We start from the raw sequence: 25,581 nt of genomic DNA on the forward strand, positions 1-25,581 counted from the left end.
GTATTTTAGATGTTTGTTCAGTGTCTTCTCCCCGCAGCTATTTCAGTTTATAGATTGGTTTTGCCTTTGTGGCTCAGCCTACATTCAGGTCACCTATCCAGGACAGCACTAAATACAGGTTAGCGGGTGTCACTTAACCCCTCTGAGGGGAGTTTGGCTTTAGTCAGCCATGAAAGAGCAAATCTTCCACTGCAGAGGGGAAAGTGAGGCTGGGAAGGGGGGGAGAGGGGTAATTTTATTATTATTATCATCGCTTGACCTCCCAACTCAACACTCAGAGCTGCCTCTTGTTAGGAGCGTGCAAACAGGCATATGGCCCCTCCATCACTAGGGACACACTGGACCGATCCATCACGGCACTTACCAGCCCCATTGGGATGAGATGTTCCCAGCTGGCAGGGCTCACCAGCAGCTCCCAATCTGACAACAGGGGCAGGGGAGACCTTCCAAGCCCCAAATCTGGGGTGGGAAGGTCAGCACCACTGGGCTGCATAAATCTCTGCATTCAGGCTTGTGCCCTGTGCATTTAGTTGCCATCTGCACCTCTAGAAGTGATTTGAGGGGCAAAGTGATGCGAAATTTGCTCTTTCCCTCTTTTCCCACCATCCAGGCAATGAAATAACCCAACATCATAAAGCTTCAAACACACATTAATACTCTGAAAACTTTTCCGACTGAACCTTAGCAAACCTGGGCAAAATGGGCCCTTGTGGGGTTTGCTGTGAGATCTGCAAGGAAAGGAAACCAGAGCTGCTCAGTATGACCCAACCATCTCTCATCCTCATCTCCATAACAAGGAAGCTGGAGCCAGGAGGGAACCCACACCAATGGTGACATGGGCAGCAGAGCCCAGGGAAGGTCTGCTATCAATTTCAGGACTTTTAATTAATCGGTTGTTCATTTAATTAAGGCAGGTTTGGGCTTTGGCTTCAAGATTCTACCAGGTTGGCCCCCTCTATGGCGTGTCCTGAGAGCACAGGGCTAATATCCCAAGGTAAAATAGTAATAATAATAATAATAATAATAATAATAATAATAATAATAATAATAATAATAATAATAATAATAATCCATCAGAGCCTATTAGTTAAATTGCTCTGTGCAAACCTAATTGACCACGAGGGATCTCCTAGGCAAAAAGGCCGTAAATCGCGATTTTAACAGCGGCAGAGGGAAGGAAAGGAGGAGGGGAGAAAAGGGAGAGAAGAAAGTTTGCAATGGCTGGGGATCATTTTAGGCGACTGCCTGGCTGGAGGCTGCGGAGAAAGGAGGCTGATCTGGAGCATATGGTGCAAAGAGCCAGTGCTGGGGGTGGAAGAATAAAAACCCTGAGCGGCGCAGATCCTAAGGAGCTATTTATTCCTCCCCCTGCAGATGTACATTAATGCAGGAGGAGTAGGGGGAGCAGATCTTTCGGCTGGAGAAAGAGAAACAGCGCTCCTTCCTTTTAACATGCTGTTGTCTGGCTTGATCTTGTCACTCCAAAGGGACCCATTCAGAGGTATTCATGCATCTGCCTCGGGGGGACAATGGGACCTTAGTTTATAAACTGTCTGTCCAGTTGCCTGCGGCCTTTAGTCCTTTTGTTTTCGCTTCTCTTAATAAACTTTTTGGGGGAGTTCATCAATACGCTTGAATAGCTGATGTTCTCATTCTCAGAGAGGGGAATAACAGAAGGTCTCGAAGGTTTTTTTGGGGGTTTTGTTTTGTTTTTTAATAGAGGTGGGGGTGTGTTTTTTTTTTTCTCTTACCCCTTAAAGGAGAAGCGAGGCTTGAAAAGCATCAGAATAACCCCAAACAAAACCTCCATTCAAGAGACGGAGAAATGCGCAACGTTTAATTGCGCGCACACACACACACACACGCACACCCGAAAGCAATTCTCGTCCTGCCGACAGAATTAAGACGATCTCCGCCTCATTTTACAGCTCTCAAAATATTTGGGGTAGGGGGATTGGGGGAGGAATTTCGGAGCCCAGGCTCATTTCCAGAGGATTTAGGGCTGAAAGCTGGCTCGAACCTTTCCCCCGAGTTCCACCTTCTCCCGGCAACTGCAGAAATCACAGCCGAGCAGATACAACCCCCCCTCAAACCCCTCCCAAAACAAAGCTCAAATCGCAGCTAACGATGATTTCTTCGGGGAATACCAAACCTCCCGCCCCGTCTTTTGTAGGCAACCCCGGAGCTGGGGGGGGGGAACACGGAGATTTCCCCTATTTCCAAGCACCAACGCAAAGTCCGGCCCCATCCCCGTGCCGGCTCCCTCTCTCCTCCCTTGATTTCTCTTTTAAGGCGTTTATTTTCCCTGCAGGGGGTTATTTTCCCCCTTCTCCCGCCCCGCAAATCCCCGCAAGCTCGGAGGAGCTGCTGGGTTGCCCCCTCCCCACCTCCTTCCCAAGGCAGCCCCCCACCAACCGCTCTCCCCAGTGACTCCAGTTCAGCGTTTTAAGGCCCTAATGAGTGTTGACAAGTTTAATGAGTTTGTTTTAAAGAGGAAAAAACTGGTCAAGTCGAGATTTCCGAGTCAAATCCATTAGGAGATCCCATTCAAACCCTGCCTGACAGCTCAGCCGCTCTCACACTTCACCAGCCGGCACAAGGCCTGCAGAAACCCCAAATCTCTGCCCCAAAGCTGAACCCCCTCCTCAGCCCCATAGCCCAGAACAGAGCTATGGGTTCCCGGGGCGGATAGGGACTTGCACTCACCCCTCCGCAGCTAAAGGGAAGAGGTAATTCACCTTCTGAGGGGCAAGGAGAGGGTCTCCCCTAAACCCATCCCACAGGGCAAAGGGTTGCAGCGCTGAGAGAGACCAAACGGAGCCGTCCGGTCCCATAATAACCTCTCATTTCTATTGGAAATTGCATTAAACGCCTGGCTATTTTCCTTCCCCCCCACCCCCCTTTCCCTTTTTGTCTCTCCCCCCATCAACCTTCATATAAGTAAACAGCCCTGTGAAGCCGAGGTGGAGGTCATGTTAAGTCATGCAGTCTGACTTCGTGAACTTTGAGCTGGGTGATTAAGGGGGGGGTTGGTGGGGGGGGTTCTCCTTTTTCAATTTCTCCACTTCCTAGGTCTCTCTATTGTTCCAATTCCAAACAGCTGCTGGTGCTAATCTTTCGGTTATTTGCAATCAGGAGGAAGAAATACTCACACCCTAGAGTGCTCCGATATTAGAGCCCTGCCAGCCGAGCAAAGAGACCACTGGAAGCTGAGGAGATGGAGGAAAACAAAACCGAGCAAAGTTATTGAACTCAGTTTGACTCTGAGTCTTTCAGGTACCTCTCTCAAACCCAAATCCACCCTGGCAAGAAAGCCATGAAAATTAGGCTTACAGGTACAGCATCACTTAAGGCCAGACCTGACTTTCCAAAGGTTAAACTCCTCCATCTACTCCAAGTCTGGCCGGAGAGAGAAGGGAGGGGGAAAATACCAAACGAGGGTGAAGTGGGGGGAAAAGAAACCACCACAAAAGCCCGGTTGGAGGCCAACCTGGAGAGCTACGCCCAGGAGTGTTTCACTCGAGCTGGCTTTGAAGGATTTCTATTTAATTATTACCAAGGAAGGCCAGGGAAAGGGTTCAAGGAAGCTGCAGTGCAAAAGGGACGGTCCTATTTACGTGTGGATGCACGGGAGGTGTTCAGCCCCATGCGTGGACATTCCCTTCCAGTTCATTTATACACCTGATTAATTAGGACGATGGGTGCCGGTAGTGAGAGGCTCCTCACCTTAAAGCATCCCGAAGGGGGCTTTCCAAGGAGCCCAGGCAGCAAAAAATAACTCGTGCCTTGGCTAATAACCTTAAAACCGGGCTCCTAAAGTCGCTTGCAGGGAGGAGAGGGCCGTTTTGGGGTGGGTCGTGCCGGGGGGAACCCATTAGTGTGCCGGGCTTGCCTGGCCCGCAGCCTTCTCACCAGCCCCGCAGAGCCTTTATTGGTTTACTTAGGTGTTAATCCCTTAACAATCAAGTTGTCTGACCATGGAGCTCCGTCCCTATTCTTGTTTACATCTAATTAAGGGGCCGAAATGCCACTTCCCTTCCGCAGCCCCCCTGCCTTCAACCAACTTCCATCTCCCACCCGGTCTTTTTTCTAGCAGGTAAAGCTCCCTTCGATCGAATGGCGAGGTCCCGTCCCCAAATTCCACGTCCCCCGATCCAGCCACATTCCCCTCCAGCATATGAAAGGCAGAGCTCTCCCGTCCCGATGTCACCAGCATCTCCGAGCTTGCCTTAATTCAATTAAACCTCGGAACGCCAGGAAACCAGCGGAGATCCACCCGAGCAAACCAGTAGCCGGGGCTAACAAAGGACCTTTCTTTGCAGAGGGTGCAAGGAGTCCGGCCAGCCCCATGTGTCATCCAGTCCCGGCGACTCCCGGCTCTGCGGGGTTAACGATTCAGACACCACTGCGAGCTCTGGGACTGCAACTTGGCTTAGATAGCGTCTCAGCCCTGGGGCAATTCCTCTAAATCAATTTTCAAAACAATCAGTTTAGGGGCTTTTAATTAAGCTTTAAACCAGTGGTTAAAAATAGCAGTTTACTTCTTTGGGATGCAAACTAGGCTAGCATAAAAATAAATCAGAGAGACGGGCCCGCTGCCTTTTGGGATTCAGGGCGACGTAGATTATATACGTCCCAAGATTACGAGGATTTCTCTTGCTTCTAATACTTATTCTCTTTCCGAGCAGCTGCTCTTTCCATGCCAGACACCGAAGTGTCCGCAGGACCGCAAAGAGAGGGGATCCCGTGCAGCTTCCCCAAACCCAAGCTAAGGGCTAAAGAATCAGGGAGGAAAGCCGGGAGCCCAGGTCAGCAGATCCCCCGGGTTTTTCTATATAAGGGGAAAGCAAAAATAAAGGGGGGAAAAAAAGCAATACCCAGCTGGGTGTTTCTGCATAGAGAAAACCCCAAAAAGCCAGGATAAATCTGAAGCTGAGCTGCTCAGCTTGGAGATGGGATCCTGCGAGCATCCTCGTTCCTCCACCCGCGGAGATAAACTCGCCTAAAAGGTGAATTTAAGCTCCCTGGGCGCTTTTGTAGTTTAAATGGGAGCCTCCAGGTTACCCCCACCGCCCTCTCCCTTTGTTTAATTCTTCTGTGGCTGCAGCTAAAGGGACTCTCGCAGTGCCCAGCTCGATACACAGCTCACACCTTTAAATCCCTTAAGCTCGCACAGGTTTTTTTGGCTCCCCCAAACCCGGCCAGAAAGCAGATGTTTAAACGCAGCCCTTGCACCAAAGGCAGCTCTTAAAAGGGACCACAGCGTTAGGTTGATTAAAGAGTAATTAAGGGCGGTGGGACTCCTTTGGTGCTGCTCCTAGGACTCTCCTCGCCCGGAGGATTTCTCCCTAGGTGACCCAGATAAATTACAGATAGGGTTGAAATAACTTTTGTCCACGACGGGCCGGGATGAGCCCGGTCCGTAAATCCCCGCACAGCGGTGGTTAATGAGGCAGTCATGCAAAACGCAGCGAGTTAAACCTAAAAAGAGTCGGCTCGGGGTGACTTCTCCTTCCAGGGCTCCGCGGGTGGGTTTCGGGCCGTTCCTATTTCCATTCCCAACCCTCGGAGTTCGACCTTGACCCGGTCTGTCCCCGTTTTAGTGGGGAAAAGAGAAGTCCGGTCGCTTCAGCACCCTCGAGGTTGGGTTTCTCCTCATCTGTTCGGTGGGGAAAGACCCAAATTCCCCATGGGGAGGGGGAAAAAAGAAATGAGCGAGGCTGAAAAATCAGCCTCCCTGAGAGGAGACGAGGAAATGGGCAAAGGTGGTGATGGGGTGCGGGGGAAATCATTGGGAATCAGAAAGATTTCCTAAGCTAACCTGCTCGGGGAAGGAGAGAAAAAGCCTTTCCCCAAAGGGCTGATATCCCCGAAAGGGCTGATATCCCCTAAAGGGCTGATATCCCCGAAAGGGCTGATATCCCCGCTACTTCCAAGGACTTTCTGCTGCTCCTTTTCCTCCGTTCTTTCTCCCCCCGCCCCCTGCCTTCCCCCCTTTAGATCTCAGCGTGTTTGCTCTTGACTTCATCCACTAAGTCAATAGTTTGGAGATGCCCTCATCCTCAGAGGCCCGAGCCCCCGTGTCCCCTCCCTGTTTTCTCCTGCGGATAATGGCAGCCTTTTGTCGTGTAATCAAGCTCCCGAGGGGTTGGGAGACAGATATAGATTCTTGGCATTTGTCGGTGAAAATGAAAGCTGGATTAGGCAGAGGCGGCTGCACACTCCATGGTAAAGGACAACAACTATTCCCCCATTGAAAGTCCCATTCTGGTTTGGTTATTTTATCTTTAAAAGTTGTTTGTATTTCTAAAGTGGCTATTGATGCACTTAGAAAGTGTAGCAAGCTGTAAAGCCTCGCTTCAAATGAAAGGCGGACAGAGAGAGAGAGAGAAAAAAAAAAGAGGAGGTTAAGGGGAGAAAACAGAGTGAGAAAAAATACCGTCATAAAAGGACTGGGGGGAAGAGGGGGTAAAAGAGTTTAAATGATCCAATATTGCTTAAAATTGGAGAGAAAAGTCACGAAGTCGCAGCAGCCGGGGTTCGGCTCCGTTTTCTTTTTCCCTTCCCGAAGGAGAACATTGAAGGGGGGAAAAGAATCGGGTGGGAACCCTTTGGGAACCCCACTGGAGGGGGGGTTCCTCCGTTGGGGACCTTTGATTGCTTGGAAAGCCAAAGCAGATCCGTGCTTAGCGCTGAAGTGATGTTATTACCAGCAACAAGCGCTGCGTTTTCTCCATAACGGAGGTTTGCAGAGGCGCTGCTGCCGAGCGCTAATGGGGAAGATTGTCCATCTCTGCACTGTTCACCTCTGCCCATTTTCTCTTGAGAAGCTTTGACAGTATAAATACATAACTCCCCCCCCTCCCCCGGAACATCGCTTGGATTTAACTCGATCTCCTCGTCCTTTAGACGTGTCTTAATCTGGGGTTGCGCCGTCCTTCCCTCCGCTGAACGGGGAGGTAAAGAGAGAGAGGAACGGGATATTTTGTTTTATAAACGAAAGCGTTTGTCAAAGGCTCCAACTTTTTCCCCTCCTTTTCAATTCCAGGAGTGGAAATTACAGTTTACCCGCTGCGATCCACAAGCACAAGGGATGGATTGTGGCTGGAAGGAGATTAAGGGGGGGAAACTCCAGGAAAAAAAAGCAGCAGAGCAACGAGGTACGAAGAGAAAATTCACGTTCTCCACCCGAAAATAAATAAATAAACCAAGAAATGCGGCTTCAAATAGCTCAATTTGCTGCTATTTAACATCAAACGCTCGTCGAGAAGTTGGGGGGTGGGGGGGGAAGAACCGAAAAGAATGAAGTTTCTAAATAAGGAATCCCTATTAAAAATAATGCCGGCTTTCCCTAAATACGTGGCCGTCTATATGGTCCCTTAGAATCACCAGCAGCTCCGGCTATCTGCCCTCTCTCGGATAATTTACACCATACAAAGGTTCCCCCCCTACCCCCCATTCCTATTCATGTCAGTGTTTCTTTCTCTTTCCGAGCAATCAAATGTGCTGGAAACAATTGTAGGGAATTTAAACATGACTGTCCCCTCAATATCCCTCGACATCCAAGTGTCCTTTGTGCGTTCAACCTCTCCTTTTAGAGACGTTTCTACACTTCAAAACGCAAAAGAACGCAACCGTGGGCTGTATGAAGGAGCCACCCTGGGCTCCGCTTGGGCTGATGGGACCCAAATCCCACAGTTTCAAGTGAGTTTTATGGGATTTAAGGCCACTTCTGCAAACTTCAGGCGAGGCGAGAAATAAACCCGAGAGCCTGAAGTTACTCGGAACGCGCTTCTCGTCCACACCGATCCCGTCGAGTCAACTTTCCTCTCTCCCTCACTCCTTTAATTCCCAATAAATATGCAAATCGATTCGTCCCCATAATGGGAACGGGGAAAAGAAATAGATGACACAAATGCTGTCTCTTCGGACTTTTGCACCCACGAGGTTTGGGTGCGAATGGAAACGGTAGTGGGTCAGGGGTAGATCCCCATTCCCTTCCCTTTTCCATTTCCTCAAAAGAAAGGAAAATTACGTTTTTCCGAGCCTCCCCCCTCCCAATAAAAGGGGACATCACCGGGGACACAGCGCTGCCACAACTCCCGTCTCCCGTCGCGGCTCTGTCCCCATCCCTATAGCGGTACAGCGGGGGGGGGTTGGCAGCCCCCCAGGAACGCTATAGGGGCTGTCGGATGGGATGTCACCCCCCCCTCCATATACACACACACTTTGGGGACAGCCGTCTCTCCGCGGGGACGCAGCCTCGCAGCTCGCCGTTTCCCCCTCCTCTTTCTCCCGTTTAAAGAAGCCACCGGGTCACTTTGATCCTCGATCTTTAGGGGCTCGGGACAAAGAAGCCACTGAAGGCTGAAGGCTGCCGGGTGTCGTCCCCCAACCCCCCCCCCCCCCCCCTCCCCTTCTCTTCCCTTCCCTCCCCACCTACCCCGAGCGGGAGCCTTGCAAACAGCCGTGCCCCCAACCCCACTCTTTTAGGGTCAGGCAAAGTGCTTCCTTCCAATTTTAGCAACAGCAACAACAAGCAAAGGGGAAGGGAAAAAAAAAAAGACAGAAAGAAAAAAGAAAGCCCAGAGAAGAGTGAAAACCAAGAAGGGTTTCCTCTGCCTTCCAGAGAGCCCCGGGGGCGGGGGGCAAAGGGATCGGATCTCCCCCCTCGCACCTCTGAGCATCCCTTCGTGCCTTCCGTGTCACCCTCACACCGCGACCCCAAAGCCGCCCTGCGGGTTTTCCATTCCTCCCTCAATAGGAAGCTCGACCCTCTTTTTTGAATGCCAATTATTTGTTTTTTTCCCCTCCGAAAGGGAAAAAAAGTAAATAAATAAAAGCCTTTTTGCTTTTAATTCTGTTTTTCAAGCCCTTTGACTGCTTTTCTCGGGCAGGTGGAGGTGAGCAAGGAAGCATCCCTTGAGTCCTGCCTTTGCATGAAGGGAAAGCCTCAATTTCCATCTCCAGGAAGACTCGACAGGTGAAAACGAGTTCTTATCGTCATTATCGGCGTTAATATAAACATCTACTTTTTAAACAAACAAGCGCTTTGCTCCATTTCATCACCCCGAGCCCCAAACCTCAGGCACGGTCACACAGAAGGGATGAGCTCAGCTGCCCTTGGAGCAGCACAGAGCTGGGGGACCCTTCCCCTATAGCACTGCCATACAGCTCAGGAACGAGCCCAGGGTCCCCCCCCTTCTTCCCCCGCAGACCCTACAGAGTCTTTGCGACAATTCATCACAGGACCCAGAGCCATCCAAGCAAGTAATGTGCAGCCTCAGATCTCCTATGTCCCACAAGACAGAGCGCCTGCTAATTAATAGACAGTGATTCCTGCGAGCAGCCCGAACAGTCTGTAATATGATGAACTTCCTTTGTACCGGTGTCACCACAAATGTTTCTGATAAGGAAAAGCATCCAAGGATCAAAGACTATAAGCTTCTCAATTTCCTCAAGCTGCCTCTACTTTTCCTCACCTACTTTTTCTCTCCTCCACTCCCTCTGCGCAGCCCCGACCCCTCTCCATGAGCCCCGTTCTGCCTGAAAAAGCCCCAAATCCAACCCCGTCCTTTCCCCGTTTCTCCCCAACTCCCGGTGACAAATGTCTTTATAACCAAGCATTAGCTGACATCTCGTTTCTTTTGTGGCCAGCTCAGCTCCAGCCCCGGGGCGGGATGAGCCGAGGAGGAGGATGGGGATGAAGATGAGGAAGATGAGGGGATTGGGGGATGCAGCAGATCTCCCTCCTGGCTCCACAGCATCCCCATCCCGAACCGAGCTGCTCAACCGCACCTGCGCTTCGGCGGTGCTTTACTTCTTATTCCGGACTGCTTTGGGATGGATGGGATGAGAAGTAACCCCCCCCCCCCCTTCCTTTAAAGGACCCCCCCATCCTCTGAGCACACATCGGATGGGGAGCGGTGCCACCAAGGCCCGGCCGGCAGCTCGGAGCCGCGTCCTTATCGCTGTCCCCATCCCAGCATCTTCTTACACACAACTCATCCAAAACAAAAAGGAAAAAGAAAAAATACTAATAATAAAAAGAAAGAAAAGTGAAAGAGTCCAAACCGAGATGAAGTTCAGCTTAAATCAAAGAAGAAGAAGAGGAAAAAAAGAAAAGGCTGGGGTTGGGAGAAAAGACAATTTAAAGGCCATTGGTGGAGAGAAGAGTTATGTGGCAGCTGATAGAAACGGGCTGCCTTTTTTATTTTAAGAATAGTCTCTATAAATATATAATATCTCCAAAGCTCAGGTCTTAAGAGGGTCCCTTATTTGCTTCTTTCTTTTGTAGGAAACGTAATTTTCAGAAAGATGCTTCTTCTCCCCCCCCTTCCCCCCCCCCCCCCGCTTTACCCTAATGCTCGAGTAAGTACCTTACAGCTTTAAGGCTAGTGTTATATGTGCTTTAAAATCCTGCCATGTAAATTCCCCTGAAAAATTTGGAAAGCTTCTCTTGGGGGGGGTGGGGGGGTAAGGGTGGGTGTGTTGGGGAGGGGGGGGTTGGAATGGAGGAGGGGGAGAAAGGGGAGGTTAATCCGGGTTTAATGCTATGATGCAGTCACAGGACCAGGGCTAGGCTGATTGTGTTATCTCTTCCCAACATTTGGGTCTCCCATATTTCACCCAGCCAAATAGCTGCGAGAAAAAAGTGCGTATGGAGGCACTCCTGACGCCTCAGGAAAATATGTTATTAATATCTAAATAACTTCCCAATACTGTCTCTAAATCTCCCCTTCACCACTCCAGATGATGAATTCGTTTGAAGTGTTCTCCCGTCTCATCTTTTCAGTGTCTCTCTCTCTCTCCCTCTTTTTTTTTCCTATAACCAGGCTTATTTCAAACTGGTAAATATCTAATTCCTTTAACCACACTGCAGACACGTCTCTCCCCTCTTATATACAATTCTCATTTGCCGAGATCCAGATAGAAAACAGAGAATAAACCCCAACACCGCCTTAAACTCCTTCTGGGCGTCGGGAGCGTTTTGGTTTTGGGGGGGGTGGGAAACACACCTGGATGGCACATCAGCCCCGCAGCCTCCCCGCTCCGCTCCATCTCTCCTACCCCAATTACCACCAAAACCCCGGGATTAGAAATATATACCTTCCAGCTTCCTTCCTGCCCTCCTCTATCACGGCATCCATCTCCCCCCATAGCCGCTTCCTATCCCTCCCAGCGTATCACCTAATCTACCATTCACCTTCAAATTAGAGATTATTATGGCTGCCTTGTATTTCCTTCCCCTTCCTGCTGAGCCGAACCCCCCCTCTCTTCCCCGTACCCACATTCCCCTTTTTCTTTTCCCTTTTTCTACAATTCAACCCATTCTTCTCCCCACCCACCGCCAAAAAGAAGGGGAGGGGACGCAGAAAACCCAAACAACCCCTGGATCACAAACATCTCCCTTATATTATTTCACTTCCCACTGTATAATTGAACCTCTCTCCCCGCATCCTTGTCTTAAGTTTGTTTTTTAAGACGTCTTGTATTAGATTATACTCGTTCATTCCCCCCTCAAACCTTATCTCTCCTCCTCTCTTCTCTCCTTCCCGTCACACTCGATTTAGGAAGGAGTTTATCTTGCAAACATTTGCCTACTTTGTTTATGTAGACCAGGTTCTGCAGCTACTTGTTCCCAAAAGCCACTGTTTGCCTTTGTAATTGTTATCTGTGTTTATTGTTGTACCTCATTTGTCTCAGCTTTTTTTGTGACATGTAAGCTCCGTGTGTGCTCACATCCAACCCCCCCTCCCTTCTCCCTCTCCCTGTATTTCTTTTCCCTTTTCCCTCCCCTCTCCTCTCTCTCTCTCCCTGAAATATGCACAGAATAACTGAGCCTAAAGCCAATGAATTGCTTGACACTACCCTATCTCTTTCCTGCCCCCCATTATTAGAGCTGATCCCACTCGCAACACTCACAAATCCCGCCTGGTCTCTGTTTGATTAGATTGCCAACCTTTCGTAATCCCTTGATTTGATGAAGTGTCTGTTCCCCCCCATTTCCCCCCTAAACATACATTGACAGAGAAAGCGCTTGTTGGTTTTACAACGATGCAGATTGTTTGCTGATAAATGGACCCGAACTCCCCCACCCACCCCCCGGCTCTTAGGGACAAAGCCTCTTCCCAGGTGTGGCAGCGAGGGGCTGATCCCCCCCCCTTCTATTTTTCCCATATCCACTCCCCCGTATTTAATTCAATTTGGCAGGACCCGAACATCCCCCCCAAAAAAAGAACCCCTAAACTACACCAGGGACTGCTATCACATTAAATCATTAACACCTCTGGGGGGGGGGGGGGGGTGGCATAGGGGAGGGTCACACCTGTTCACGCTTCCAAAACCCCAATACAATTAAATGCTGCGCTGTGTCCACCTCTTCCAACCGGGTTTACCGATCCCATCCCAACCCCTCGCATTATTTCCACTGGGGGGGGGTGGGAAACAGAGTGTTGTAACCATTGGTGCCCCGTGCGCCATAAAGAGGAGTACAGAAATAAAGCGGGATGGGGGGGTGGGTTGGGGAAGGGATGCGAAACAGTGATGAGTCATAAATAAATAATAAAAAACCAAGATTGAAGTCATAAAAGCGCCGCGATAAGCGATTAAAAATAATAATTAAAATAAATCGTATAAATAAATAACTATAAGGCGTAATAAATAATAATGCGTAATAACGCAAAGCTACCTGTCCATCCCCACCGCCCTGATCCCAAACCCTGCGGCCATTCCCACCTTATTTCAGCACAACAGCCCCAAGCGGGACACCCGTGGCCGTAAAGTGACATGCAGGGGGGGGTCATTCCTTCGCTGGAGCTCATCCCCTTCCTCCCATGCCTTCCCCATCACCCACCGCCCCACATCTGCTTGTAATTAATACGAGGCCTCGTCCAAAGGGTGGGCACCATCCTCAGCACCCCTTAAATTTAGGGGAGATGGGGGGGGGATCGTTTCCCCGTTCACCCCACGACTCCATCTCGCGTGTCCGGTTGTGGGGTGAACCAAAGGAACGCATCACCCACGAGTGACCCTCCCTAATAAACCCCAACCAGTCACAATAAATAACAACAACCAAAATAATAATAATAATAACTCGCTCTTAACAAGGATAGAAAAAAAAAAATACAGTGAAGCCTCATGAATATATGCCCAGGGCTAGCTGGAGTGAGCCGTTTAAAGATGAAAGTGCAAAGAAATAAAGGCTCAATTTAATCTGCCTTAAAACCCTTCAACTTAACGTTTGTGCTGGGAACTCAGAGAGTGAGTACTGATTGGGGATAAATACATTTCTTAGCATGCCTTGGAGCTATTACACCCTTCTCCAACACAGCTCCCTATTCAACAGCCACAGTTTTCATTACCAGCTCTAATAAGTCTTAACATTATTAAATGCCAAGCAGACGATAGAAAGAAACAGGCGCAGGGTGGAAGCTTTCTTTAACACTTAAAAAGAGAGAGCATTTAGGGCTGTCTTCCTCCGGCTCCCCGCGAGGAGAACCCGCAAATGGAGCAAAGGCGTTTGGCAGGAGGAAAAAGGCCAAAACAAAGTTTCCCCCTCTCCTTTTTCTCCCCCTCCCAGTCCGCAATCATCATGAAAATGCCCTTAAAAAATAGGGGGGGGAAATAGAGGGGGGAAATAAAAGAGATAAATACATTCATCCGACGCGGAACTGGGAACAAGTGCCAGCAATACGTTTATATGTATATATATACACACATCTATATATTTAATATCAAACTTGCCGGGGTAAATGGGAATTGATCTCTAAGTGATATCGTTCTTCCCGGCTCTAAAAGGAAGAAGAAAGAATAGCAAAACACCGCCTCGCAGCGCTTTACGTACTGACCGCTCGTTAATTATCTTAATTGGGGCTGTTAGAAACTTTGCTCTATATTGATGGCGGTCGTTATTATCGCTGTTCTTTTCTCATTGCTCCGATCGGAGCGCAGCCAGCCCCGCACCCGGCTTCAGCGCTGCGCGCTATTTCGGCAGCGCCGCAAAAGAAACGCGTTTTTAGACGGCATTTCCCCCCCGAAATCCACTCAGAAAAAGGCGAAAATAAAACGAACGAGAGCCCAACAGCCCATCAGTAGTGATTTATCTCCGGGAATGGGCGCTCCGCTGGCTGCGGCAAAAGGGAATCAGCCCAAATTAGCGCTCGACTCAAAGCGGGTTCCCCAAACAACCCCGCTGTTCGTTTGGGGGCTTTTTTTTTAAGAGAGGAAAAAATAGGAAGGAAAATAACTAAAAAGAACCGATCCGGTGGTGTAAAAATCATTTCTTTTCCGAGCGATGAGAGCCGGAGAAAAACCATCTCCCCGAAATGAAACCCTACGCATCGCGCGGTGACGCGGGGGCAGTTTTCCCCCTCACACAATGGCCCCGATTTGCAAATGAGCATCGCCTATTTCCAAATCACAAGCAACATTTTGCAACGTCCAACGGCTCGCCTTTTTTCCAACAGACGGTCCTATAATATTACAAAACTATCTAACAGCAGGGAGTTTTGAATAATTTATCTCCCTTTCTTCCCTTCCTTGGCCCTTTGTCCGAACTTTTTCTCCTCCTTGCCGAATTTTGAATGAGAATAGAGAAGCCCTCCCTCCCCCATCCCTTTACTCCATTTTTAAGGCAGCCTAAGGTTTTTCCCCTTCTTTTTTTCCCCCTTTCTTTCTTCCCCCCCCCCCCCCCCCCCCTTTCTTTTTTTTTCCCTTCCACTGTTTGCTTTTGTAGCCGGGAATCTTTTGCTTATAAAGCTTCAATAGACTCGAAGGTCTTTGTAAGTGAAGTTCATCTTCAAGGTTGGAGGGGGAAAAAAAAGGAGAGAGAGAGAAAGGGAGAGAGAGATCGGATCCTTAAAGAACCCCCTTTTGTGCACCTTCATTTCAACGTTTGATGGTGACACGGAGAAGCTTTTCTCTATGCCCCAAATTCCCCTCACTTCAATATTCCCCCTCATTGTCCCCAACTGGGGAGACTTTGCAGCCAGTGGGAAACTTTGCAATGGATCTCCGTGCTTCGCACCCGGTGATCTGGGAGCTCCGTTGCCTATATGGCAAATCGACCCCAAACTCGGTGCCGTTCAACCCGTCAGGCCTCTACCATCGCCATTTTGCCATCAATTTTTGGGGGGGGAGGAGGGAAGAATAGCAAAATCTCCGTTCTTAAGGCTCTTCTACGGGACTTCGTCATTACCACTTTCCTCCCCAAAAAAGGGCTGAGCTCTTTGATACGACCATTCTGTGCCTAAAGCGATACCTCCTTTCCGTTCCTCAAACTGGTTTCACACACCCTCATTGCCAAACTTCGGTTATTAGCTCTAAAAATACCGTTTTCCCCTCTTCTTTTCTCTGCGGGGTGAGGAATCATCTCCCCCATCCATCCAGCACCATGAGCCTGAAGAACCTGAATTCTCCCCCCCACCCCCAATAAGAGACAAGTGCCAACCACGGGTGGTGTCACCAGGTCCCCCCCTACCAAGCTGCCCTCAAGCTTTCCACCAGCAGCCCCAGCTTTATTATCCCTATTTATTATTTCCCTATTTATTATTTCCCCCCGAGCCCGGTGCTGGTGGCTCTCACTGCAGCCCCACAGCAGCGTGCATCCCGTGCTCTCTAATTGATATTGATTGGCCAAATCGGTCAACTGTCAGCCAGAGTTTCAGGGGACCACTTAGAGAGCAGGAGAGAAATCTGTTTAACAAATTCATTTAGGAATCAGAGATGCCTCCCCTCAGTCATCTCCCTTTATAAATAATTGATCTGGAGCGGCCGCAAGCAAAACACCGACAACTCTTCCTCACAGGGATGAGAAAACATCACAACCCCAAAGGCTGGGTACCACCAGCCCCAGCAGCATCACACCTTGGCTCTGCCATCAGTCGTATTTGGAAAGGACAACTGTATAGCTCTGCAGCCAACCCCTTGCTTATTGCCCATCTTAAAGTGGTGGGCCATGTCCCAAAGGTTCCCCTTATCCTAAAGGTCCCCCCAATCCAGCCTGGAGCACGCGTGGCCGCCTCTACCTTTGTCGCCCAGGATGCCATCTATGCTGTGCTTGGCCTTCTTCTCCCCGTCTTCCTCCTTCTTGTCGCAGTCCTCCTCTTCCTCTTTCTTCCCGAATTTGATGCGTAGCACACGGCTAATCGAACTCACTAAACCTCAGACAGTCAAAGACAAGAAGGCAAGTATAAGCTGCCTGGGAACGCATAGGGGAACCCAAGCTGGAGCCTCATACACATGAAGGGCACCTGCCTCTTCCCAGAGTTATACACCCATTCCCTCTGCCAACCACATCCAAACACCCCTCAGTTCATCCGAGCGATGCTAACTTGGGTTCCTGAAGATGGATGCATTCATCACCCCTCCAAAAACACCTGGCCACACTCATGGGGTTGCATGTCCCAGGGTTCCCACCTGCTTTGTAGTAGGGAAAATGCCCCCAGCTCTTGGCTTGCACCCTCAATGGGACCACAAAAGGCTCAGAAGTTTGGATTCAGCCTCCCCAGGACCCTACTTTTGGGGATCTGTGCCCTGCAGAGCAGGCTGAGCTCCCCTGGAGCAGAGAAGAACTCTGAGCCAAAGGAATCGGGACCTAAAAACACCCAGACACTCTGCACTACTCAACATTGGGGTACAACATCTCAGTGAGCGATGGCATTCCTGGATGAATGGAAGCACCGCTGTGTATCCCCAATAAGCAATCCATGGGCTGACATCCCCTCTATCCTGTCCTCAGGTTGGAGACCCCTGGTTCTCCCCATAGAGCTGGAATAACTCAAGAAAACTACTCTGGTTTGCATCCCTCCCCATGCAGAGCAAGGAGCAAGAGGATGCTGGAGACAACTATGCCTTTTTGGGACCATGGTTGGCCTTATGGCCAAGCTGCCTTCTCACCTGAGGGCACAGTGCTGCGGTCACAGTGTCCATCCTTCAGCAGCCTGTCCCGGATCTCCCAGCTGAACATCCCAGGGTTCTCCCTCTTGTATTCCTCGATTTTCTTCTCCACGTCGGGAGTCGCAACCTGCTTTTGTGGTCAATGGCCACCAGTGCGTGCGTGTGCAGAGAGAGGGAAGGGGAGAGAGAAAAAGCCCTTTTAATTGAAAAATTAAGCCAGGCTGATAGTTTTTTTGGGAGAAAGAAGTGGAATTCAAGGGGTGGGAAGGAGGAAAATAAAGCTGGGAAGAGGTATAATGTAATCCCCCAGGTGTGGATTCCATTCGTTCTCCTTAAAATTAAAGTGGACGGAGGACAAGGAGAGAGCAAGGACGGGTTTAACCAGAGATGGAAGGAGGGAAGGGGTGCGAGGGATGATTTTTGGGGGGGCTGTGTAAACCCTAAAACAAACCGGGACCAAAGGAAACGCACGAATGCTTGCCACTTGTTGCATGCTGAAAACCCCGTTAATTTATTCCCATCCTGCTTCCCGGCGCTGTTTTTGATTGTGCAAACCGTACCTTTGCTCGAAACCTCATTCATCCCTAAATTCACCCCCTCTCATCCCAAAATAAGAGTCACCCCCCCCAGAACCCCACTGCTTCCTAACGCTGTTTATCGGGCCCATAGCGTGGCCCCACATTGCACTCACCCTGGGTTTGCTGCCCCCGATGGCCCCGGGCCGGATGGAGCCCGTCTCTTGGTACCTGCAGAGGATTTTGGACACGCAGCCGTGGGAGACCCTCAGCTGCCGGGAGATCACGCAGGGCCGGATCCCGTGGTGAGCCATTTCCACGATCTTATGGCGGATGTGGTTGGGCAGTGGGCGCCCGTTGATGAAAACCCCACCGAGTTGGTTCACTCGGCCCTGGCCCAGCGGGGTGGACACTGAGAATGGGGGGGGGAAAATAAGGTGAAAAAGGGCAAAAAAATCCGTCAAAATTCCACGCATCCCTCCCTACACTTCCAGTTTTCATCCCAAAGATTTACACCTCACCAGTGCAACCTAAAACCAGGGGAAAACCTCTCCCATCCCATGGAACTGTTATCCCGTATCCCCGCGGTGCCCTTTGCTATAGGGGAAAGTTTTCGCGTTGAAAATAGAAAGAGCCGCGCATCTCATCTCCCCTCGGGGTTACGGATCTGCGCGTCTTTTGGCCATTTCACACCTATATTTTGAACCGGAGCCGAAAGAGGAAAAGATTTCAAACCTCCCAGCAAAGCCAAATAGGATAAAAAAGAAAGGAAGTTCACACTTTCCCCTAAAGCGCGCAGCGCTCCTCGCTCCGAATAAGGGGCTCCGAGTCCCCATTAAAGAGCTTCGCGTTCCCAGTGAAGGGCTCCGCGTCTCCAATGAGGGGCTCCGCGCTCCGAATTAATGAGGGTCTCTCTAATAGCGGCCAAACTTTTTGGGAACGGGCTCTCGAAATCCCCTCGAGGTTTTCTTCCTACGGGTTCGGAGGAGCCGCGATGCGCAGCACCTGCGGGGTCGGTGTCTCCCGCTGTAGATTTCAGAGATTAATACGATTTCACAGGCTTCGAAATTAAGGGGGGATGATGGAAGGGGGGAAGGGGGAGGTGGTGGTGAAGGAAGAGGAAAAATGGAACGGCAAAAAACCACGAAGGGAAGAACTCAGCTGCGCAATTTGCAGCGAGGCTGGAGGGGCCGACGGGGTGATTTTCTCTTTACAAAGAAAAGTCGATTCCAGAAATTGCCTCGCGATTTAACGAGAATCATGCACCACTAATTCAAAGTCACTTGGCCAGCACTCCCTGGATATATCATTATCGACAGATAACACTCGAGTGGCCAATTTTACATTCAAGAGGTACTAAAACCGCCGCCCGCTCTCTCTTTTCATTATTCCCAGTCATGTTGTGCAAATATTGTTGTAATCCTTTGATCCTTTCCCTTGCCGTCTGTTTTACTTCATTTGCTACAGAAAAGCACTTCAGCAAATCCCCCCAGCTTGTATGTTTTGCAGTCTGCGTGGCTTTCCCCAGCTTTGAGTTTCGCCACTTGATCACGGTCTGTATGAAATTCTCCTCTTTAATAAATGCGGGGAAAGAGCTCCAATTTTGATTTAATTTTTAATATATTTTTGGGGGTCTTTAATTTATTATTATTATCATCCGCTCGCTCAGCTTTGGGTAGAAATAATAAGGCGGGCGGACGCACAAAGGGAAAGAAGAAGACGGGGGGAAGTTGGTTGCTCCGCGAGTGGAGATGTCATCCCCATAGATGACACTTCTCGAGGTGACAGCTCCCATTTCCCCCCCTTTTTCTCGGCCAAAGCCGCCCCGAACGAAGCACCGCATCTGTTCCCAGCCCCAAAGCTCTGGGTTTAGCTTTATTTTCCTGGGGAGAAGTTGGAAACAATCGGGTTTTCTTGCCTTCTTCCTTCTTTCCTTCTCTATAGGGCCGGGACCCTTTGAGTTTGGTAAATGATAATAGTAGTTGTACTAACTAGGAGCGATCCTGTCCGCTCAAACCCGCACTTAACTACTCGAAACGGGAGGAAAAATAAAGAGCAAAGCGGCGCAGCTGCTCGGGGAACGGCACGACGTGGGAAAAGAGCTCCAACCTCCCTCAAAGTTCGATGCTCCGCACAGGACCCCCCGCTTTAAGCTCCATCCTCACCCAGCTCACCTCACCCCGGCTTCAAATCCATCCCATTTGAGGGTGTCCCCCTCCCCATTACACACACATAAATCTATATATACCTACCTTCTAAAGGGAAGCCGGTGCGGGGATAGTTTTGCCCCGGCGCCGGGCGCATCATCCGCGGTACCGTCCCGGGGAGCGCTGCCATAGCGGGGGGCGGCGGAGCGGCTCCGTACGGAGCGGGGTCACCCCCGAACCCCGGGAGAGCCGAGAGATCTACGGTCTCTCCTCTCGGTGATCCCCGTGAGGCTGAAGGTTTTCGGTGGTCTTCCAGCCCTCGGCTGTTAAAAAAAGGAACACCCAAACAAACAAGGGAGAAATCACTGCTCCGTGAAAAAAAATATATATATATCCTCATCGGAATAATCATAACGAGATGGGGGTGAAATGATGATGGGAGGGGGGGGGGAGGTGGGAGTTTGGGGGGTGGTGAAGGGATGGGAGGGGGGGAAATCACCCACCAGAAATCCCTCGGAAAGTTTTCGGGCTATGTCACAACCGGCCTGAGCGGGCGCTCCGGAGGAATGTAACCCAGACTGCAGGGAGAAACAGACACATCCAAAGTTGCCTCGGTGCTGGGTTGGGCTTAGGGATGGGGGGGCGTAGAGGGAGCTGATTTTTCCCCCCTTAAGCTGAGTTGTTCCCCTTATTTTCTTATCGCTGCTTTATTTTTTGCCACCCCCTCAATCCTCCCCCCCACCCCCCTACCTCTTTTTATTTATTTTTTTTTGGTGCTTTGGGGATGGGTGGGAGGAGGGTTTGGAAGTTGTTAAAGAGCCCAACTTGGGGCGGTGGGGAGGATAGAACGAGCCCCAGCGCTGTGATAGGCTCCGGCCCCTTTCTTTTATTCATGACCGGGGAAGGGGGTACCGCGCCGGGGCTGAGGGACCAATAAGAGGCAGCAGCTTCCCAACGCGCAGGCAAATCTACGGGCTCGGGTTATTTTGTTATACGCTATTATTCATTACTAGGCTTGGCTTCCTTTTGATGGAAAGCCGGGGCTCTCCCCCTTTTCCCCCCCTCACCTTTCCCTCCCCCCCACCCCCTCACCCCCCTTTCTTTTAATATATTGATGAGGAAAACTTTAGGATAAAAGATTTTGTTTTTTGTTTTTTTTTGCTTCACAAACTTCAGCCCGTGTAAGGCTGGAGCATCCGTATGCATCCCAAAGGGGTCACATCCTGCCCCATGTTCCAAATATACCCAGTCTCCCATAGCAAACAGCCCCCTCCCAAAGTCTCTGGGGTGGGGTTTGGGGTGGTGGGTTCCAAATATACACAATCCCCCATAGCAAATAGCAAATGCCCCCCGCCCTCCTCCCCACGAAGCTTCTGGGGTTGATGGGTTTCATCCCTGCTGTTCCCGACGTTTGAGGATGCGTCGCACCTGCCTCTCCCCTGAGAAAATAGAGTTCCTTCCACATCACCCCCACACACACCCCTCCTCAAATAGGGCCGAAATGAGACCTAGACCCCTCCACTTTGCGCTCGGTAGCTCCCGACGCACCTCCTTCATTAGCATCCTTAATGAATTGGATCATCCCTACGGGTCCCATTGCTTAGAATGGGCAGAAACGCGGTTCTCCACCGAACCATCCTCTCGCTCGCTCCTTCCCATAACCCAGGTGCCATAGGGGCGGCTCCCGGCCCGCTGACCCGGGACGGGCTGAACAAATACCCAATGTTTTCCCCCCAAAAAAGTGGGAGAGGGGCAGGAATCCTCCTCTCAGCGGGGCATGACGCCAGGGCTCGCGAACCCTTTTGTTTGCAGCTGTAAAAGGACTTTCCGTGCAAACCGCTGGAAACTTCTCTTTTCCCCTCCCTTAAGAAGAAGAAGAAGAGTCCTGGGGGGAAATGAAGCAGCCAGAGCCACTTCTGAGCTGTCTGGACCCAAAATGCGGTCCCTAAATTACCCCTTTGCTCCCCTGAGGGCACCACCATCCCCTAATCCCTCTCCTTCCCCCCCCTTTCTTTTACTGTGCTTTGAAATTAAAGCGCAAGGGATCCCCCCCGGCCCCACCGCATCTTCATCGCTCACACTCATCCTCAGCCTTCTCTGTGTAAATGTATAAATGTCTGTAAGGCGAAACTTCGTAGCGAAAATACTCGGAAAAATAAGTAGAAAAGGGGAGAAGAAAATGTGAGGGGAAAGGGGGAAATAGGGGAGAGAAAAGGGGGGGGGAAAGGGGAGGAAGGGGGAGAAAAAGGAGAAAAGGAGAAAATTGGGGGAAAGGGAGAGGAAGGGGGAAAGGGGGGAGAATGGGGGGAAAGGGGAAAAAAGAAAAAGGGGGGGGGGGGAGGGGAAAAATGGGGGGAAAGGAGAAAATAAAGGGGAAGAAAAAAGGGGAGGGGGGGAGAAATAAAGCGGGTTGGGGGGGGGGCTAAAGGAACTCTGAAATTCTTCCCGAGGTGTCAAATTCCTCCCCAAGTCTTCTAATCTCGGCCCCATGAGTTGGGGCTCCGGCAAGCGAAAATAAAGATCCTTTACCCCCCCCACCACCACCACACCTCCCTAAACTTCGGCCCGAAAGTGAAGTTTTAGGCACAAAAATAAAGGGGAGAGGGTGCGATCCGGAGTCCCTTCACTGCCGCCTTCCTCCAGCGCGGCCGTAATTCAATTATTTGCCATTCATTGGGTCAAAGCCTGAGAATAAAGTTGAAAATTAAATATTAATACTAAAAAAATATATATCTTTTTTTCCTTTTTTTTTTTTTTTTTTTTGGTGCTTTTTGGGTGTTTTGGGGTTTTGGTTGTTTTTTTCTTTTTTTTTTTTTTTTTTTGGAGCCACTGCTCTGCTTCATTACCCACGTTGACAAAGGAGAGACCCCTTCTTTTCTCTCCTGGGAGCAGCGAGCAATAGATTAAAACAAGCATCAATCAGGAAAAGGAGCAAGGAAACTGCTTAAAGGAGCAGGGCGGAATTCCTCCCCTCTTCCCCACTTCCCCGCGCATCTCCATGGTTTCCTAAGGTATGTTTCTGGTTGATAAATGCCCCTATATCGCTGGTCCCTTTGGGGGAACGGCTGTAAATCAGAGCTGAAAGGCTGCTCATAAGCAGAAGGGAATGGGCTTGGGGCTGGTTTTGGGGAGCATCTCACCTCTGCGCTGCCAGAGGATGGGATGGGGGGGGTTGTAAGGTATCCCAATGGGAGCAAAGGGGCTCTGGGGTTAATTCTCCCCTATAGAAAGATGCACCCAGGGTGTTAATTCTCCCTTATATTTGCCCTAAACCCACGGGTAGGAGCATTGGGGGGATCCCCAACCCCACCAATGTACACCGCAGTCCCACGGACACCCTATTAATCACCATCCTCCAAATGAAAGTCCCTCTTTTTCCCCCTTTTTCCCCTCTCAAAACTCAATTTCTAGAGCGATGCAGATCTAGAAGGGAGCACTCCTTCGGTGATAAGCAAACAGCAGCTCATCTGCTGCAACCTGAAGGATTTAATCACCGATACCTTCCCTTACAAGTAGGGGAAAACGTGAAGAAATAATAATAATAATAATCAAAAACCCAACTCCAAACCGCCTGGGGATGAATTATTTAATGAAAAGTTGCTACCTTCTGCAATTACAAGAAGATTACTAATGTGGGAAGGTTTTCCATTTGAGATCTCAGAGTAATAAGCATTATTTTTTTAAGCGATTATCCAATAAATCTCTCTTTAAAGGGCGATAAATCCACCTTGAAAACCAGGGATTTAAACCCAAATATTTCAGAGGGACTTCCGCATTTTTCAAAATGACCACTGAGGAATGGAGAAAAGCAGAGGGACGTATTGAGGCTGAAGTGTTTGTTTTGTCAGAGAAGCCAGAAAGGAGAGGAGGAATATTTGCAGAGCTCGAGGCGAGCGTAAGGAAAAACTCTGTGCTGGAAAAGCAGAGCGGTGTTTGAGAGCTCCTTCTCAGGGTAGCAAAGGCTCAGGGTTGTTTTGTGTTATTTGACAGATGGAGGAGATGCAGAGGCTGCTCTGAGCACCTTATTGCTCCCCAGGGTGAAGCACAGCACCCATCTCATGGGTAGACCCCAAAACCCAATGGTTATCGAAGACCTTTGGCCAACACGTGGGGATGCAAACTGAATTCAGTGCACTGTTTGCTGTAGGTGGGTTAGAAAAGGCAAAGAGGTCTAGAAAAGAAAGCTAAGGGCTGAATGCTCTGCTCCAGACATCAACGCTTTGCTTTGCAAGGTCTCCATCCTCTGCATTGCTCTTTCTTTGCAAGGGATGCTCCCAACTTCAATGCTGCAAAGGAGGAACGTTCTATGCAATCCAACCACAGAGCCCAGAGGATGGGTGAAAACACTCACCCCTTCCATCCAGCTTCTAAAGGAGAACTTGCATCATTTCTCAGTGCAGAATGCCCATGCAAATCCTGCAGAGAGTCCAGTTGGCCATGCTGCCAATTGATGCACATAACCAGAATTCAGATCTTCCTCCCAAAACACAAACCCAAGAACAAAACTCCTCTCCCCCCCCCCATCCAGACACCAAACAAAAGGCAAAGTGTCACAACAGCACCGGGCTCTGCCTCTCTGCTGGGTCACGTTTAATTTGCCCACAGTGCAGTATTAATAGGATGTAAGCTGCACCCTTGAACAATTACCTTATCAAAGCATAACATCTATGGAATGAGCAAAGTATTTTCATTAAACAAATCAAAATAATAAGGCCGGCAATGGCCTTGTTCATTCTTTGAACCTCTAAGTGGCTTTTGAGATGTTCTACAGCCCCACACCAAGTTTTATTTCGCTTAGTTTTTCTCAAGCAGATTAACTCCTCCTTGCTGAAAGGCTCAGTTCTACTTCTGTCGGGGTGCACGGATTAATTGGGTTTGCTCTGCATACAACAGGAGTCCTGTGCTCCCATGTCCCATTTCACATGGGTTTTAGAGCTGGGAGGAGGCTTTCTCCCAAACACATGACTTGCATTGAGGGCAGCACTGCATGGGGGGAGATGCTGGAACACAATGATGGAGAAAGCAAGAGGGGTTTTCTTCTTAAACTGAACCATCCCCATTCAGAACATGTTTTATTTTAAGGGATAGAGAGCACCTGCCATCAAATATGTCAAGATGCCTCTGCACTGGATGTACACTCAAATCCCTCATTATGTGGAAAAGCAGCTCACCTGTTCCCACATTAGTCCCACTCCAGTGCTCACCCCCATAAAGATATCACTCTTCCCTGCTTGCACTGCCGGGCACACAACAACCCGTTACACCCACAGCTGCTTGAACCCAAGGCTGAAGCCCCACTGCAGCTACAACTCATCTCCTTTAACACCAAGCTTTATGAAACCTCAGCCAAGAGAAAGGGAAACCAACCAACCATTAGGGTTGGAAAAGACCTCTAAGATCATCCAGTCCAACAGCCCACCCAACACCAATATCACCCATTAAACCCTGCCCCTAAATCAGTGCATCCCACCCCATCACCTGGCATCACATAGAAGCCCTGGAAGGAGCTGTGTGCATGGCAGAGACACAACACAAAGGCTTGGTTTGGTCTTTCCTGAAGTGTAAGGAATCAGATGGAACCAAACTGCATATTTGTCTGGGTGAATTAAAGCACAATCCTCTCTTCCCAGAGGGAGCGGTTGCTTCATATTTATACATTTAGTCTTACAGGTGTAAAATAACTTCCCTTTATGCTTATATAATAATTTTTTCATTTGAATTTCAAGGCTTTATTCCCTTCTTTGGATTCAAGTCTCCTACCTGAACCTGATTCTCCATATTGCCATTAATTCCTTCATCACAGAAATGAATTCCATTTAATTCTCTATAGTGGTAGTGTTAAGGCAGATCAAAAAACGCATTTGCAGAGACTTCTACCTCTTCTCCCACACGGTTTCCAGATCAACTGTGTCTTGAAAATACTTGAATTCAAAACCATGGCACTATCCACCCCACCCAATGCTCCAGCACTGAGCCCAGGCGACTGCAGCCAACCCTACAGCCTATAAAATGAATAATAA

At 49.7% G+C, this 25,581-nt stretch overlaps 2 protein-coding genes across 13 annotated transcripts in view; one reads left to right on the forward strand and one right to left on the reverse strand.

Moving 5' to 3' along the window:
• Positions 1-20,435, reverse strand: part of PAX7 (paired box 7) — an 86,677-nt gene extending 66,242 nt beyond the window's left edge. The window contains exons 1-6 of one of the 8 annotated variants that reach the window (XM_085509729.1): positions 20,312-20,435; positions 20,065-20,139; positions 19,667-19,884; positions 17,591-17,826; positions 16,900-17,026; positions 16,029-16,163 (exon numbers count right to left, since the gene is read on the reverse strand). In XM_085509729.1, the coding sequence (XP_085365855.1) occupies positions 16,029-16,163; positions 16,900-17,026; positions 17,591-17,826; positions 19,667-19,751 (583 nt within the window). In that variant the 5' untranslated portion in view covers positions 19,752-19,884; positions 20,065-20,139; positions 20,312-20,435. The other 7 variants (XM_085509728.1, XM_085509730.1, XM_015882285.3 and 4 more) reach the window with 7 other exon arrangements.
• Positions 1,167-8,198, forward strand: LOC146759884 (uncharacterized). Of its 5 annotated transcripts, XM_085509732.1 has the most exons (5): positions 1,181-1,501; positions 3,136-3,276; positions 4,689-4,808; positions 7,049-7,160; positions 7,599-8,198. In XM_085509732.1, the coding sequence occupies exons 1-4, from the start codon at positions 1,375-1,377 to the stop codon at positions 7,117-7,119; spliced, it is 459 nt and encodes a 152-aa protein (XP_085365858.1). In that variant the 5' UTR covers positions 1,181-1,374; the 3' UTR covers positions 7,120-7,160; positions 7,599-8,198. The 5 variants fall into 5 exon arrangements, 3 of the variants coding, with proteins under 3 accessions (XP_085365858.1, XP_085365857.1, XP_085365859.1); XM_085509731.1 differs by lacking the exon at positions 7,599-8,198 and having other exon boundaries at positions 1,185-1,501; positions 7,049-7,227; XR_014932101.1 differs by lacking the exons at positions 1,181-1,501; positions 7,599-8,198 and adding an exon at positions 2,453-2,729 and having other exon boundaries at positions 7,049-7,227.
• Positions 20,436-25,581: the final 5,146 nt, after the last annotated feature.

The sequence above is a fragment of the Coturnix japonica genome, chromosome 9 (assembly GCF_054131305.1).
Source record: "Coturnix japonica strain WE chromosome 9, WE-NBRP24, whole genome shotgun sequence".
NCBI classification, from domain to species: domain Eukaryota; kingdom Metazoa; phylum Chordata; class Aves; order Galliformes; family Phasianidae; genus Coturnix; species Coturnix japonica.